Raw genomic sequence first — 16,589 nt, 5'->3', positions numbered from 1 at the left:
AGTGAACAAAAAGTGGAGCCAGATCAACTGCAGGTTTGGGAAAAACAGTCATTGCTATGCATTTCTATGCCAGAGGTGGAGATCAGTCACATACTGCCTAAATTATTATTATTTTTGTACTCTTTGTAGTATTCCTAATCTTTAAGCCAGATGATCCCACCATCAGCTCCTCACCCATTTCATTCCTCTACTCTTCAAACAGTACAGTCATGCAGGTCCCAGGTGTTTTAGGGCCTAGGATCCATACTGAAAAGGAGTCACACCATAAGGTTTATTGATTCTAAACACCAGTGCCTAGGCAGAGAGACACTGTATTTTTAAACAGACCCTCTTCCCACAAACCTTGGATTGTACATACAAAATATTTAAAAGCCCAAAACTAGAAAAGGAAAAAACAGAGAAGCTGTGAGCTTTCCATTTCAAAACCTGAAGACAGGAAGTAAATATGTCATCTTTAGCATTGCTTCCAAGTAGCCTACTATCTTCAAATGGAGACATTAATTGATGGTCCGTTGGCACAGCGAAGCCAATTCCAAATGGTTAATGATAATTTAATTGCATACGGTTAAAACATTGTTTTGATGGCTGGAAAGTAATGACCATTTTTTTATTTTCATTTTGCAATAATGTGTTTGCCCTCCGTGGTGTGTCTCTTCTGCAACATAATTGCTCAGCTATGACAGACAATCACTAACGTTAATTAGGCCAGGTCAAAGGTTATCTCCATATGACCACTTCAATGTGGGACCATAATAATAGGTGATAATGTTAAAACAGGTTTCTATAGAAATGACCAACTATTTGCAAGTCCTTTGGGCAGGTGGGACTTTATTGAGAAGGCAAGAGTCAGATCTAGAAAGGGCTTAGGCTGCTGGGGGCTTCATCTGGTTTCAAGTGCACTATAAACATGTCCTGGGATTAAATAGTTACTTTGTGAGGCCAAACATTAAATTATCATTAGGCTGACTGGGCCTAGGTTTGTTTCAGAAAGGCAAAACTGTGTGTGACAATCTGAATTTTGCAGCACATCACTTACCAGATTCCTGGAAAAGTATGACTGCTGGGTGAAACTAGAACAATGAAGGGATACAGAAGCACACATCTAAAAGGTGGTAAATTTAAAATAAACCGTAGTGTCACAGATCAGAACTCTCACCACTTTGGAGAAAGCTCTATCACTTCTTTTTTATGGTGTCTCAGACTGCCAACAAGGATGTTCATTGCTTAAAAAATGTTTTAACAAATCTACATATAGCTGAAAGCTCTGTTTGCACTGCATTTCTGACAATACACTTATATAAAACAAGGTACACTTCAGTGTGTGAACGGCTGAAGTATTCCATGTGGCATGCTGGACTTTTATAGGAATCCAAATCATAAATACCAGCGCATGAAGTAAGTTAAGCAATACATACTGGATTATCAGAAAGTCGAAGTTCGTGTACTGCATGCAATCGCTGTTGTCCCGGGTAAGCTTTAAACATTTTCCTGTGCTTCAGTGAACTACGATGGTTCTCCCACGACATTTCTTTCACTTCTGCAGCCGCCGGCTTCAGGAAATCAACACTTTCATCTGGAGTGGTGCAAGACAGATGGTAACAAGGTGCAACAAAGTAGAAAAAATGGCTTCACAACCTTGAAAAGTAACACAACTGACTATCATTGAGGGTCATGTGGGTTGACCTCTATGCGTCAATGGCCCATCCTTCCCTACTGGACTGAAAGCAAAAAGAAGCCTCATTTGTGTGATGTGGGATGCACATTAATAACTGTGACACACACATTGGCCATCATTGGAGTTTGGCGGGGGCGAGTAGGGAGTGGCAGACCACTGCTTCTTACACTGATTTATATCCACCATCATTGGATATGTATGGATCCATGTAGTGGATATCACCAACATGGCAAAAAAAACAATTGACAAGTGCACATTATAACATTATACACACACTGTTAATACAAACTATATAGGCCAATAATTATCAGGAAACAAAAATCACAGCGCTATAAACATACTGTATATAAGAAATGCACATCTGTGTAGATGTAAATGTTTGTATTAATGATTTTTCTTGAGAGGAGAGCAGGTCAGTTGAAAGATTAGGGCACCTTTTGGTAACAAGTTCTTAACATTTTGCTTCTACAGTGACAAATGCTGATTAAAGACAGACTCAAGGTGATGCATGTAATAAACTTCATTCTAGATATAAATACACACAAACACAAAAACCAATAGAGGCAGTAAAAGAGATCTGCTGAATGGAGCTCAAGTATTTGACTAAACAATAACATCAGTAATCTATTCATTAGTTGCTTAACACTTTCCAAAAAATGTTTATCTCATTTAGTAAGTTGTTCACACTGCCGCAATGAAAATGTTGCAGCAGGGGCGTAAAGGAATGAAGTTACTGACAGCACGTCCTAGATTGGTAGGAGTGTGGGCAAGCACAATGAAATGAAGGCATCTGTAATATGGAACCAACGGTCTGTGGCCCCTCATACTGGCATTTTTAGACCATTTACAGCACCTGGTGAGGACACATAAGGCATTGAGGGACGGGTGGCAAAGTGAAGACGGTACAAATCTGGAATGGCAGCAACTGAAAGGTGGGCCAGGGAGGGTACATGGGACACTTAGAAGAGGAAGCAGAAGAGTCCGTGGGACCTTGGAGGAGTATATATGGGAACCTGTATTGTAGAGGGAATGAAAGGGGACATCTGGATGCACATCTAGGGGGGTCACGTGGTCGTTTTCAGAGGACAATACATAGTGTTGGGTGTGTCAGACAGGGAAGCCAGTATGGCCCTAGAAAAGGTCATGGGGGGGGGGGGGGGGGACGACGGTAGAGCAGTTGCATCTAGGGACAGAGGTGGAGTAATTACCTATATTATCACAGGGGGAAACTAGTTGGAAGTTTATATGGGAACTCAAAAAGTAGACAAATGAGTGGGAGTCACTGAAAGGGATATTACGAGAAACAGCCTGCGGTCGCTTTTGGAGTCAACTGGAGGAAGGGACATTGAGGAATAGCTAATTTAGAGACTGGAAGAAAAATGTGGAAAGGTCCTCCAGTGCACCGGAGACACACACACTTGGAAAATGAGAGAAGGGATAAATGTGGTAGACAGGCCGTGGCCAAGGTAACTGGTGACAAGTCATGTGTTTTTCTTTGATTGTAGTTACTGTTCACTTTTAAAATAGGAAAGAAATTAACTCCACCTCAAAATCTTGCTTTCTAAGGTTACCTAGATGTTATGATAGATATACGAATATAACCAGTAAATGCCTTTACAGGTAGCAAGGGTGCACAGACTGTCTCCTCTTATGCCTTTACTGATGTGATGCAGTCACAATGCATGTCATGACAAGTGTGCGTTGACTGCTATAATAGGCATTTCACTCTGCCATAGCGGCCATTAGCATCGCAGAAGACAGAAGCCGTTCTGGAGCCCAGATACATATTTGTCATGACAGACACTTGAATGCCTGATGCTTGTGAATGGCATTACATGAGACAGGAGTGTGTTGGCAGTCATGAAAGGCATTCTTCCCTGAGAAGTGATTTACAAGAGACAATGCAAAACAAATTGGCAAACAGTAAATATTGCAAGAGAAGTACAAATTCTAATGCAAGACTTACAGATGCATACTACTCAAATCTCCCATCCGGGGAATGCGCTTCTATAACTAAAACATGCCGCAACACATCAAAACACTTTCCTCAATTGGTCCTTGCTATGTCCAATATTAACTTGTTGGGGTCCGATTGTTTCCTAGAGGAAGGTGGGCAGAGTATGAGGGAGGTCAGGGGCACCAAATATGTTTTCAGGTTTCTTTTAAAGGCTGCCAGAGTTGGATGATTCCTCTGTCGTGTGCTCCAGGTATTCAACAGTTGGAAGTGCCATAGATAATGATAAATCGTTCTGGTTCACAGCTTCATCTTTTACCATTTAATTTTGTCTGAAGTATCACACTTCCTTTGCTTGATATAAGCGGACAGACAAAACAGTAAATGAGTAAGATTCTGTAAGTAATTTGGAATAAAACCCCAAAGAGTCATTAACATGGTGCAGAAAGTATTGAATTCTATTGTCTGCGTTACTGGAAGCCAGCGTAGGTTTATGAAGCAGCAAAATGTGGGTTGATTTCATGAAGTACAAACAGATTTAATAATTTTTATATCTTTTTTGGGAACTTGGCATGAACTATATATCACTCTACAAACTCCGATGGCCATTGTGCTTTCGCTAGAGCCAATCAGAGTATTAAGTATATTCCTACAACCTTGAGCTTCAGTCAGAAGATATGGAACTGATAGTGTGTTACTACTCCAAAAGGTGTAGCACTTTCATTTGAAGGATAAACATATATGCCACCTTCTGGTTCGGCAAGGATGACCCTTTAACTTAACCTGTCTTTAAAGGCTTGGCCAGAATGGGACAGCTACCTCTTTCAATAGTTTGGGTGATAACCATGAAGAAAACTTGGAAAGATGTTAAGATTGCACTTTCTTTAAGGTTGCTGGCTTTAGAAATAGTATTTTACGGGCAGATATCCAGTTGTTTTACCTTTGATGTTATTGTGAGTTTCTCCGAATACTGCTAGCGTCCTAAGCAGAGCCTTAACAATCCTACTGGCTGATCGGTTTTCGGTTTTGCTATAATACTTGGGAAATGTAAGTCTGGGAGATTCCAGCAGGTTTTCCCAAAACCACTTCCATTTTCTGGTCATAAAAATCAATTATCCCACGACCACTACAAATTTACACGTCCTTCAATGTGACAGTTCTCTCTTTAGAAAAGAGAACAAACTCTCAATAATGTAATAGTTTTTATTCTATTAAGGACAAAGTAAAAACTATCACGAAAACGATTTTTCCAGGAGTCATAATTCTGTGAACACGTTTCTTAAGACATCAATTCTTGCATGGCTTGCAGTTGCCAAAACTTTAGTGATAAGGTGGTGTGATGCACTAATCATCAGCCTGCACTGCACCATATGCTATGGAATTGCAAACAAAATCTTTCTTTTTTACCACGGACCATGCTACTTTAGGTAGTTCAACCAGGGTATCACTGACTGTTCAAAATTAAGAGGAGTGCTTACCCATATTGGAGGCTTCATGGACTAATTTCCCAGCACTGAAACGCTGTAAAACAAAAACATTATTTGTTAAATGTAACAAAGTCCACTCTTGTAACAACGACATTGCAATCACATTCATTCACAGTAACTGATATATTTGACAAATAAGCCTACAGGTTTTATAATGATACCAGTTATCAGCAAACATACATTTTGTAAGATGTCCCATCAGCATCCAGCCACAATCAGAATTGTAAATTGAATGATAGGAGTGCACTGACTGATAACATTTCCAACTTTTTACTCTAAATCAAAAGTAACTGGAATGCCTGTAGTGATATCAGGTGTCTACTTCACATATTCGGTCTTCTTAAGTATCAGATTCTCAACTCATTCCCTTTCTTATTTCCATTTCTCACCCTAATTTCTTAATGTTGTATCACACAAACATTGGCTATCTTGTAAATCTTTACAATAAGATGTTTCTTGGTCATGTCTAGTCTTACACTTGAGTCAACAACTTAAGGACTTTCTATCACTACCATAGTTCATGTCACCTGTGGGTGGCTCGCAAGCATCGTTTTTCTTTCCTCTCCCCTAAACATATTTTCTGGAACGTGTCCTCCTATCTAGAGGACAAAGTAGCTTCCCACTCGATTAAAATGCTTACTACACTTGACAAATTAATAATGTTTTGTGTACAAATATAGAAAAAAATATGTTTCCCTCTCTCCCTTTGTTGGCTTTACGTTCATATTCAACTCTTATTCAAAACCCCCGGAGGACTAACATGAACTTGTCTGCTCGATGGTGAGGTTTTATACGGAATATTGATATGTCCGTTTAAAAACCATAATGCCATTATATGAGGCTGGTTTGACACGAGATGTAACAAATTACAGTCTGGCGCTGGTGCCAGTATAGCCATAACATTTGCGACATGAATCGTTGCGCTCTCCTGCCGTCTATTGTTGTTTTTTTTTAATATGACCGCGTTTGTTCAGCCTTTCTCTTAGTTTTGCGCGTGCATGGAAAGACTCAGGCCTCCGAAACTCGGGAAGCCCCATGGCACAGACTGTTTTTTACCACCACAAGTTTTGTTTGGAGCGGATTCAGAGTTCGCTTGCAAAATCACACAGAGACACTATCTGGACAGCAGAGGCCAACAGAAAAAGGCACTGACGCTGTCACAGAGCAAAAAGTGCAAGACAGCGTTGGAATTTTAAGAGAATCCACAGGACTGATGGAATGACTCTTTGGAGGGTGGACGGCGGAGCATGGAAATAATTGGAACTTAAATTCTATCCAAGAGGTAATACTATATTCTCTTCATCATAACTTAACAGGGTGTTTGATTTACACTTACTGAGGAACTGCAATGAAAATAATAGTCCGGCATGTAAACGTTTAATTGTAAAAGGAGCCTTTAGCAGCAACGGGATAGACACCTGACAAGCTAATTGATGAAAGAGAAGTGTTCTACCAAGTGTCATCGGGAAGCTTTTGAGGTGGAATTTGACAAAGTCGAATTAGGCTCAGAAAGAGAAGCATTATAAATGCTGACTGTAGGAAGTTGGCTCTGTATGTGCTATTTCAAAGTAAGGAATAGCATGTACAGAGTCCAAGGGTTCCCCTTAGAGGTAAAATAGTGGTAAAAATAGATAATACTAATGCTCTATTTTGTGGTAGTGTGGTCGAGCAGTAGGCTTATCCAAGGAGTAGTGTTAAGCATTTGTTGTACATACACATAGACAATAAATGAAGTACACACACTCAGAGACAAATCCAGTCAATAGGTTTTGTTATAGAAAAATATATTTTCTTAGTTTATTTTAAGAACCACAGGTTCAAATTTAACATGTAATATCTTGTTTGAAAGGTATTGCAGGTAAGTACATTAGGAACTTTGAATCATTTCAATTGCATGTATACTTTTCAAGTTATTCACAAATAGCTACTTTAAAAGTGGACACTTAGTGCAATTTTCACAGTTCCTGGGGGAGGTAAGTTTTGGTTAGTTTTACCAGGTAAGTAAGACACTTACAGGGTTCAGTTCTTGGTCCAAGGTAGCCCACCGTTGGGGGTTCAGAGCAACCCCAAAGTTACCACACCAGCAGCTCAGGGCCGGTCAGGTGCAGAGTTCAAAGTGGTGCCCAAAACGCATAGGCTTCAATGGAGAGAAGGGGGTGCCCCGGTTCCAGTCTGCCAGCAGGTAAGTACCCGCGTCTTCGGAGGGCAGACCAGGGGGGTTTTGTAGGGCACCGGGGGGGACACAAGCCCACACAGAAATTTCACCCTCAGCGGCGCGGGGGCGGCCGGGTGCAGTGTTAGAACAAGCGTCGGGTTCGCAATGGAAGTCAATGAGAGATCAAGGGATCTCTTCAGCGCTGCAGGCAGGCAAGGGGGGGCTTCCTCGGGGAAACCTCCACTTGGGCAAGGGAGAGGGACTCCTGGGGGTCACTTCTGCAGTGAAAGTCCGGTCCTTCAGGTCCTGGGGGCTGCGGGTGCAGGGTCTTTTCCAGGCGTCGGGATTTAGGTTTCAGAGAGTCGCGGTCAGGGGAAGCCTCGGGATTCCCTCTGCAGGCGGTGCTGTGGGGGCTCAGGGGGGACAGGTTTTGGTACTCACAGTCGTAGAGTAGTCCGGGGGTCTTCCCTGAGGTGTTGGTTCTCCACCAGCCGAGTCGGGGTCGCCGGGTGCAGTGTTGCAAGTCTCACGCTTCTTGCGGGGAGATTGCAGGGTTCTTTAAAGCTGCTCCTTTGGATAAAGTTGCAGTCTTTTTGGAGCAGGTCCGCTGTCCTCGGGAGTTTCTTGTCGTCGTCGAAGCAGGGCAGTCCTCAGAGGATTCAGAGGTCGCTGGTCCCTTTGGAAGGCGTCACTGGAGCAGAGTTCTTTGGAAGGCAGGAGACAGGCCGGTGAGTTTCTGGAGCCAAGGCAGTTGTTGTCTTCTGGTCTTCCTCTGCAGGGGTTTTCAGCTAGGCAGTCCTTCTTGTTGTTGTTGCAGGAATCTAATTTTCTAGGGTTCAGGGTAGCCCTTAAATACTAAATTTAAGGGCGTGTTTAGGTCTGGGGGGTTAGTAGCCAATGGCTACTAGCCCTGAGGGTGGGTACACCCTCTTTGTGCCTCCTCCCAAGGGGAGGGGGTCACAATCCTAACCCTATTGGGGGAATCCTCCATCTGCAAGATGGAGGATTTCTAAAAGTTAGAGTCACTTCAGCTCAGGACACCTTAGGGGCTGTCCTGACTGGCCAGTGACTCCTCCTTGTTGCTTTCTTTGTTCCCTCCAGCCTTGCCGCCAAAAGTGGGGGCCGTGGCCGGAGGGGGCGGGCAACTCCACTAAGCTGGAGTGCCCTGCTGGGCTGTGACAAAGGGGTGAGCCTTTGAGGCTCACCGCCAGGTGTCACAGCTCCTGCCTGGGGGAGGTGTTAGCATCTCCACCCAGTGCAGGCTTTGTTACTGGCCTCAGAGTGACAAAGGCACTCTCCCCATGGGGCCAGCAACATGTCTCTAGTGTGGCAGGCTGCTGGAACTAGTCAGCCTACACAGACAGTCGGTTAAGTTTCAGGGGGCACCTCTAAGGTGCCCTCTGTGGTGTATTTCACAATAAAATGTACACTGGCATCAGTGTGCATTTATTGTGCTGAGAAGTTTGATACCAAACTTCCCAGTTTTCAGTGTAGCCATTATGGTGCTGTGGAGTTCGTGTTTGACAGACTCCCAGACCATATACTCTTATGGCTACCCTGCACTTACAATGTCTAAGGTTTTGTTTAGACACTGTAGGGGTACCATGCTCATGCACTGGTGCCCTCACCTATGGTATAGTGCACCCTGCCTTAGGGCTGTAAGGCCTGCTAGAGGGGTGACTTATCTATACTTGCATAGGCAGTGAGAGGCTGGTATGGCACCCTGAGGGGAGTGCCATGTCGACTTACTCGTTTTGTTCTCACCAGCACACACAAGCTGGCAAGCAGTGTGTCTGTGCTGAGTGAGGGGTCCCCAGGGTGGCATAAGCTATGCTGCAGCCCTTAGAGACCTTCCCTGGCATCAGGGCCCTTGGTACCAGGGGTACCAGGTACAAGGGACTTACCTGGATGCCAGGGTGTGCCAATTGTGTAAAACAAAAGAACAGGTTAGGGAAAGAACACTGGTGCTGGGGCCTGGTTAGCAGGCCTCAGCACACTTTCAATTCAAAACATAGCATCAGCAAAGGCAAAAAGTCAGGGGGTAACCATGCCAAGGAGGCATTTCCTTACACAGACTATAAAAACAGGATTACATTCAAAGGTCACCACAACCTCAAAAACACATGGGAAAGTACAAATATAGTTTATAGGATCAAGTAGCGTTTCAACCTTGAAGCAGAATAGGCTTGAAAACATACAGTTAACAAAAGACTGTGACAATCACACCACTGAGGGACACAATAATCCCACAGACATCATGCACCATAGAATGCACATTGCCCAAGACACTGGAGAACCTGTGGCACAGATACCAGAAAGGTAATGTGAGGATATAGGGTGTGGTTGTGCGACCTCACTCTCCAATACACTTACCAATCCCCTTACGACCAGTAGTTTCAGTTTGCCAAACTCTTAGCTCAACCCTGGGTAGCTGTGACTCTGAGCAGTCAAGCTTACACAAAGGAACAAGAAGCACCATAACCATTGAAGAAGAAATACACAAGGCACTCCAACAATTAGTTTATAAAAACGGATTGTATTTTAGAGACTAAAACAAAAAAGATTCACCAGGGTTTTCTGGAGATAAAGAATTTACAAGGTACAGTAAACATGTATTTTTTTACTTAACCATAAACAAGCATTGGCAAATTCAACTAGATACTTAGAAATGTTTTTTTTTTTTTTTTTTTTAACTTAGGTAAGTATCGAAGCAGTTACTTCCAGTTATTTTAGGCGAACAACTCTGGCAGGGAGCTACTCAAGGAAACTAACAAGCTCAGTATTTGTTCAATGAGAAAAAGTGACTTCAGTGCTTACATACTTGTAGCAGAAAAGTCATGTTAACACCAATACATTACTCAGCAGGCATGCATGGCTTTGGATATCAGGGTTTCGCTCTGAGGTCGAGCAGCAACTTACAGACAAGCCATGGGAGGCAAGAGCACTAGATCATTGCCCAGTGGTCGACATAACACTGGAAGTAATAAACAAAAAGATATCAAGTCTGTTAAATCTATGTGAGCATTTCAACAACACCATAAGCCTCTATTGTGGGTTCCAGTTTAAGGCAATCCTATAAAATTAATCAAACTGACAAACCGATTAACTGCAAATAGACCAGCAGCAGCCATCCAAACAACCTTAAATGTACACAAGTGGCACATTTTGTGGTAAGACAAATGTAAGAGCAAGATTATTGCTCTCTGTAAGTTGCCCTCCTACAGATCTACTGGTGTTCTATATATGTGTATTCCTAAATACCGGATGGTGTAAGTGGCTACTTGCAATGTTTTGTTACCAAAAGCAATTGTATCCCCTATAGCCGTCTTACAGAATAAGAATGCTATGGATTTGCTGTAACTGATTTCGAGTCCAAACAAGGGTGCAAAATCTGCAAATATCTGCGCAGCTGTCCTTGAGTTTGGGCCCAGATCTCTGGTGTATAAGACACAGTGACACCCGACGGATGCAAGATCACACACCAAGACCGCCCCGGAGGAGGCGATACACAAATGTGCATGCGATACGAGTTGTCAAATGAAGGCAAGAGCATTGCACCCCAATTTTTGTGTACAAATGCGCACAACTACAACCACCAAAAACAATAAAGAAGCTCCAATCAGTGTTGAGCTTTCTAAATTTTGGCAGAACTTACATTCCAGACTATGCACAATGCATTAAACCTTTATAGGATTGAATACATCCTGACTTTAGCGGTAAATCAAGGACAGTCAAACACACATACGTGCAGCATATAGACAGAAGACACCATCCAGACTGTTCTATAGCTATTTTAGCCATATTTTCTACACGTTATTTTAGCTAAGTAGGCCTGCAGCAGTGCACTTTCACCTAGAAACATTTTCGTCAGCATGGTTTTGTTTTCCTAGCAGAAGCCACTTTCATATTACTATCACACTGTCCTTTAGCCTAGGAAAACAATACGCTCTTAGCAAACACTTTGAACTCTCTGCAAGGATATAGTCAGATAGGATTGGCAACAAACGTGGTATACTGTGTCTCCAACATTCACACAAAAACATGCACTCATACGCGAGGCCTATTTCTTAGAAGGTCAGCTGTTTCATTTTAAAAACACCCCTCTGTCCCAAACACACTAGAGGAGATTCCTGCCAGATGAGAACGACTGTATGCTGATTGCTTCGCTACAGCTGCGTCCTTAGTTGGCCGAACCCCTATCCACAAGGGGATGGTGTCTCTCTAGACTACAGGCTTCTTCTCCAGGTATGAGGGATGTTTGTTCTCCCAGGGGAAAAACCTGAATGGCAGATTAGGCTTAGTATGCTGTGCTCATACATAGCGTAGGACGGAGAACTAGATGGTAATGCTGTTTTTGTAATTTACACTTTTAGTCACATGCCTGCTCATATTGGGCGTCATTCTTACTTTGGCGGGCGGCAGAGGCCGCCCGCCAAAGTAACCCCGTCAGAACACCGCACTGCGGTCGAAAGACCGCTGCGGTGATTCTGAGATTTGCCCTGGGCTGGCGGGCGGCCGCCCGCCAGCCCAGGGCAAATCAACCTTCCCACGAGGACGCCGGCTCAGAATTGAGCCGGCGTAGTGGGAAGGTGCGACGGGTGCAGTGGCACCCGTCGCGTATTTCAGTGTCTGCATAGCAGACACTGAAATACTTTGCGGGGCCCTCTTACGGGGGCCCCGCGGCACCCCCTACCGCCATCCTGTTCATGGCGGGTTTCCCGCCATGAACAGGATGGCGGTAGGGGGTGTCTGAATCCCCATGGCGGTGGAGCGCGCTCCGCCGCCATGGAGGATTCAGAAGGGCAGCGGTAAACCGGCGGGTGACCGCCGGTTTACCCTTTCTGACCGCGGCTGAACCGCCGCGGTCAGAATGCCCTTCGGAGCACCGCCGGTCTGTCGGCGGTGCTCCCGTGGCCGGTGACCCTGGCGGTCACCGGCCGCCAGGGTCAGAATCAGGCCCATTGTGTTTTATCATCCTAGTTATTGCTATACATTCCGTTTTATCTAAGATGCTGCTATTTCAATAAATGCTTATTGAATTATAAACTGCTTCTGATGTTTTTGTTCGTGTGAGACTGTTTGGTAACGGAGAGAAAGGGATGATATCTGATTTACCACGATTCCCTGAGGAGTCTTTCTTGCCATGTGCCCGGTTGCCACAATCATCTCGGCCAGAGAGGAGGCACTGCTAGTTAGCCGGAAACCCCAGATAAGGCAGATAGGTGTCACCTGGTGTAGAAGTGTACTCAGTACCCACAATCCGGGTGATCTTATAGCCCAAATCCAGTAGCCTGATTAGCATAATGAGAACCTACATGACATGGCGCTGCCTACGTTTGGTCAGGCACTAATATTCAGATCCTTCCAAGTATCTCTGTCTCACTAAAGGCTAAAAGATACCTTGATACTATATACGGAGACATCCGTGGCATTGAGGACTTCCTCCTCAGCTAAGCAGGTAGGACCTATCTTGAGCTGTAGGTTGTTAAAGCTTGAGCCTTAAAAGGACTAATTCCCAGTTGGTATCCTTATCTCTGATCACATAAATACCAGAAATATGGCGAAACCTCAACGGGTAGCAATTGCAGTAAATATGAGACCCCCCTTACTGCACATTTATTGGCAAACAGCCCAAGGGGGTCCAGTTACATTTGCTGTTGAGGCTCATCCAGCCTACAAACCAGATTTTTTTATTATTCTTGGGTCACCTTTCCAGCAGTAGATGAGAAATACATTTCATCAATACACACCTGCAAATGCACCTGCAAATTACAGAGCTTATGCATATTTAGAAAGACCTTTATCTTATCTAGACCATAATAACTGGCTTAATGGCGCCTTACTCATACAATACTCAGTGTTAGGTTAGGTCCTTTGAGTAATGATGGCCCGACCTGGCCTTTATTGGCCACATATACACTGCATCCTGATGCAGCAAAGTTTGTGGTAGCTGAAGTCCGCTGCTTATATGTAGAGTTCACAACAATATACAGACTGTTAGTACAGTTTGCTATACAAACGTTAAATACAAACCCAGCACGTGCTGCCCCAGCGCAACCACACTCAGTTACGCCAGGCATTAATCCTGCTACTGTAAATTCGATCCTGGGTAAGGCACCCGCCAAGCAGGAGGAAATTCAGTTTTGGTTAGCTCAAAAAATAAATGCGCTGGAAGCAGTTTTTTCCCATACGGGACCGTAGGATAAACATAGAATACTCACTTTGTGCTTGTCATTCGGGATGGTTCCCACAATTGATAACTGCAACTCATGTGGCACAGTATTTGCCACGCTCTATACTACCGCACATGGTACACTAACACTTGCCAATCTTCTGGAGTCACAACGCTCGTCTGAAGTTTCAGTTAAGAGAAACTTCCACAACAGAAACCCCAATTTAAAAAGAAAAAAGGTGGCTGCAGTTGCAATCCTACATGCCACTCAAGAAGAGGGCTTTACTCAAGAACAGGAAGTGGGCACTGGCACTGCTAGATAGTGTAGCAGATGTCACAATAGTTCGCCATTATCTTCTAGAGCATGTGGAGGTGAAAGCAACTGATGACTTCTTGCAAGTTGAGACTGCGGGCATGAGTGTCCCCACACCAGGTAGGGTGTATAAAGTAACTATTCAGTTGAAAGGAGACATTGAACGTATGATGGACGCCATCTTTTGGGACCGCGTAGTTTCTGTTTATGATATCTTGCTAGCCAAAAATAATTGGCCGCTAGTATTTGTCCGCAATCTCCCTTGCGGAGAGGATATAATTGAAAAGTCCTTCTCGCCCCTTGTCCCTAAAAAGCTAGCTGAAATGTACACCATTGACTGGGCAGTGGCGCAGGCACCTGCATTATACAGCGATCATGTAGGGTGAGACAAAGATTTTCCCTACTACGTAATACCAATAAAATCCCAACCTCAATGACCAATAAAGTATGATGCAAAAGCCCCTGTGAGGGAAATCCTCAATCAATTATAGCACCAGGGTGTCACTGAACCCTCAGACTCAATAATGAATAATCCATTATTTCCAGTCGCTAAACCTGACCACTCATATAGAATAGTCTTAAATTACAGACATTTAAACAGTCACACAAAAACATTTCCTATACACAATGCACACAGCACAGCACAAATGAACAACATTCTGCGGGAAAAATACAAAACGACCCTGGATATAGCCAACAGGTTTTTCTGCCAAAACATAGCGCCTGAAAATAGGAACTTAACAAGTTTCAGCACCCTAGCCTCTCAGAATTTTTTTTGCTGACTCCCACAAGGCTACAAGAACAGCCCAGGTCGGTTCTCAGCTTGTGTTACATCAATTTTACACGACATAGACCCTGAGGCATTGTCATATGTAGATGGCATCTACCTTACAGATTACGACCTCATGCAGCATTTAAGACGAGTGGCCCGCATTGTTGTAGGATTTGCCAAATTCAGCTACAAATTCAATTTTAAAAAAAATAGCCTCTCTCAGTGTCCTGGTTTTGGGATACGAGTTGTCAAATGAAGGCAAGAGCATTGCACCCCAATTTTTGTGTACAAATGCTCACAACTACAACCACCAAAAACAATAAAGAAGCTCCAATCAGTGTTGAGCTTTCTAAATTTTGGCAGAACTTACATTCCAGACTGTGCACAATGCATTAAACCTTTATAGGATTGAATACATCCTGACTTTAGCGGTAAATCATGGACAGTCAAACACACATACGTCCTGAGAGCATTACAAAAAGACATGCTTGAAGCAAAACAGTTACTTACAAGGCACAATAAAAAAAACATTTGTTCATCAGAGTAATTGCTGGTGCCGTTGGTTTCACCTATATGAGTTTCAATGAGGGTAAGACAGACCCAACTGCACATAAATCACATTTATATTCCACAGCTGAACAACGCTCTGCTCCCACTGAGAAAATTCTCACTGCTGTCCAGATGGCAGTCCTTAAAAGGAGACCTCTGGCCCAAGGGAAATGTATCACTGTCGTATCCCCCATCCCAGCCCTTGAGGCTGTTACAAAAGCAAGCGTTTCTAACGCTAAAACATTCCATCTATGTTGGATACAATGGGCAACGTCTCTGACGGCCACTGATATTGACTTATGTTTTTTACTCTAAATTACAGACCCAAGAATTCTTACAATATGAACTTGAATATCCAGTCCCAGCAAATACATTACCTATTGAAGAATATCAGACCATTATGTACACTGATGGTTCAGCCCAACCAGCAATAGGCAGTAAATATCAATACTCAGCTACCTGCACAGTCGTGAGTGGATACATGAAGGATGGCAAGATCCATCCACAACATACTTACACGCAAACTCGAAGGAACTGTACTGCACAACTTGCAGAGCTCAAGGCTCTGGTGATGGCACTGGAACATACAGATCCTGAACAGATGAGATGATTGTCTGTGATTCGAACTCTTGTGTCCAGTTCTTCAATGACTATCTGCATTACTGGCACCAAAATGGGTTCAGAGATTCAAAAGGAAATACCATTAAACACAGACTTCTGCGGGTGAAAGTAGCGGAAAGCGGACCTGAAAGAAACCCTACCCAATGTCCATGTTGTACATACATTAGGACTCCAGCGTGTTGGAATACAAGTGGAAGGCAACGCTTTGGCTGATGAAGCAGCTAAGTCGGCGGTTGCTTTGGCTTCTATCGCAGCAGTAACTCATTCTACATTGAAAGTAGATGATGAGACACTAGCAGCTGTGAAAGATTTGGCTGATGGTACACCTTTTCCTAAAGCATATCCTGCTAAATATTCCTACTGGATGGCAGGCTTGTTTGCTGCACAAGTAACAATACCCGGTGTGGGAGTTTGAGTGATTCCCAATAAAGAACTATGACCTAAATTAATAAAAAGCAGCTCATGAGTTGCTTCTGCTCATGCTGGTGTGGCGGCTACAATTTCAATATTACAACCATGGTATTGGTGGCCAGGTCTTTACAAACAGACCAAGCAGTATGTCCTTTGTTGTGACATCTGCCAATAAGTTAAAGGTTCCAGCGTTAAGCACCCGCCGCAGACACCCTTCCTAATTTCTAACAAACCTTTACAATGTGAATACTTGGAACATTGCAGTCCTCTGACACCAGACAGTGCTTACAAATACATTTTAGTTGCTGTTGACTCATGCTCCAGATTTCTATGGGTTTGGCCACAATGCGTGGCTGACGCTAAAACTGTTATTAAGGATTTGCAAGTCTTTATCGGTAAATATGATGTTGCTGCTTTCCACTCAGATCGAGGCCCTGCTTTTGCCTCAATGTCTTTCAGGGATGCCATGGCTTCGTTAGG

The 16,589-nt window shown here is 43.6% G+C and overlaps 1 protein-coding gene across 2 annotated transcripts in view; it reads right to left on the bottom strand.

Moving 5' to 3' along the window:
- The window catches only part of SENP1 (SUMO specific peptidase 1), a 163,777-nt gene that overhangs the window by 133,556 nt on the left and 13,632 nt on the right, over positions 1-16,589 (bottom strand). For both annotated transcript variants that reach the window (XM_069230872.1, XM_069230873.1), the window contains exons 2-3: positions 5,108-5,150; positions 1,416-1,573 (exon numbers count right to left, since the gene is read on the bottom strand). In XM_069230872.1, the coding sequence (XP_069086973.1) occupies positions 1,416-1,573; positions 5,108-5,150 (201 nt within the window). The remainder of the gene's footprint in view (positions 1-1,415; positions 1,574-5,107; positions 5,151-16,589) is intronic.

This window comes from Pleurodeles waltl, chromosome 4_2 (genome assembly GCF_031143425.1).
Source record: "Pleurodeles waltl isolate 20211129_DDA chromosome 4_2, aPleWal1.hap1.20221129, whole genome shotgun sequence".
Taxonomy (NCBI): Eukaryota; Metazoa; Chordata; class Amphibia; order Caudata; family Salamandridae; genus Pleurodeles; species Pleurodeles waltl.
This window is presented reverse-complemented; position numbering and strand designations above follow the sequence as displayed.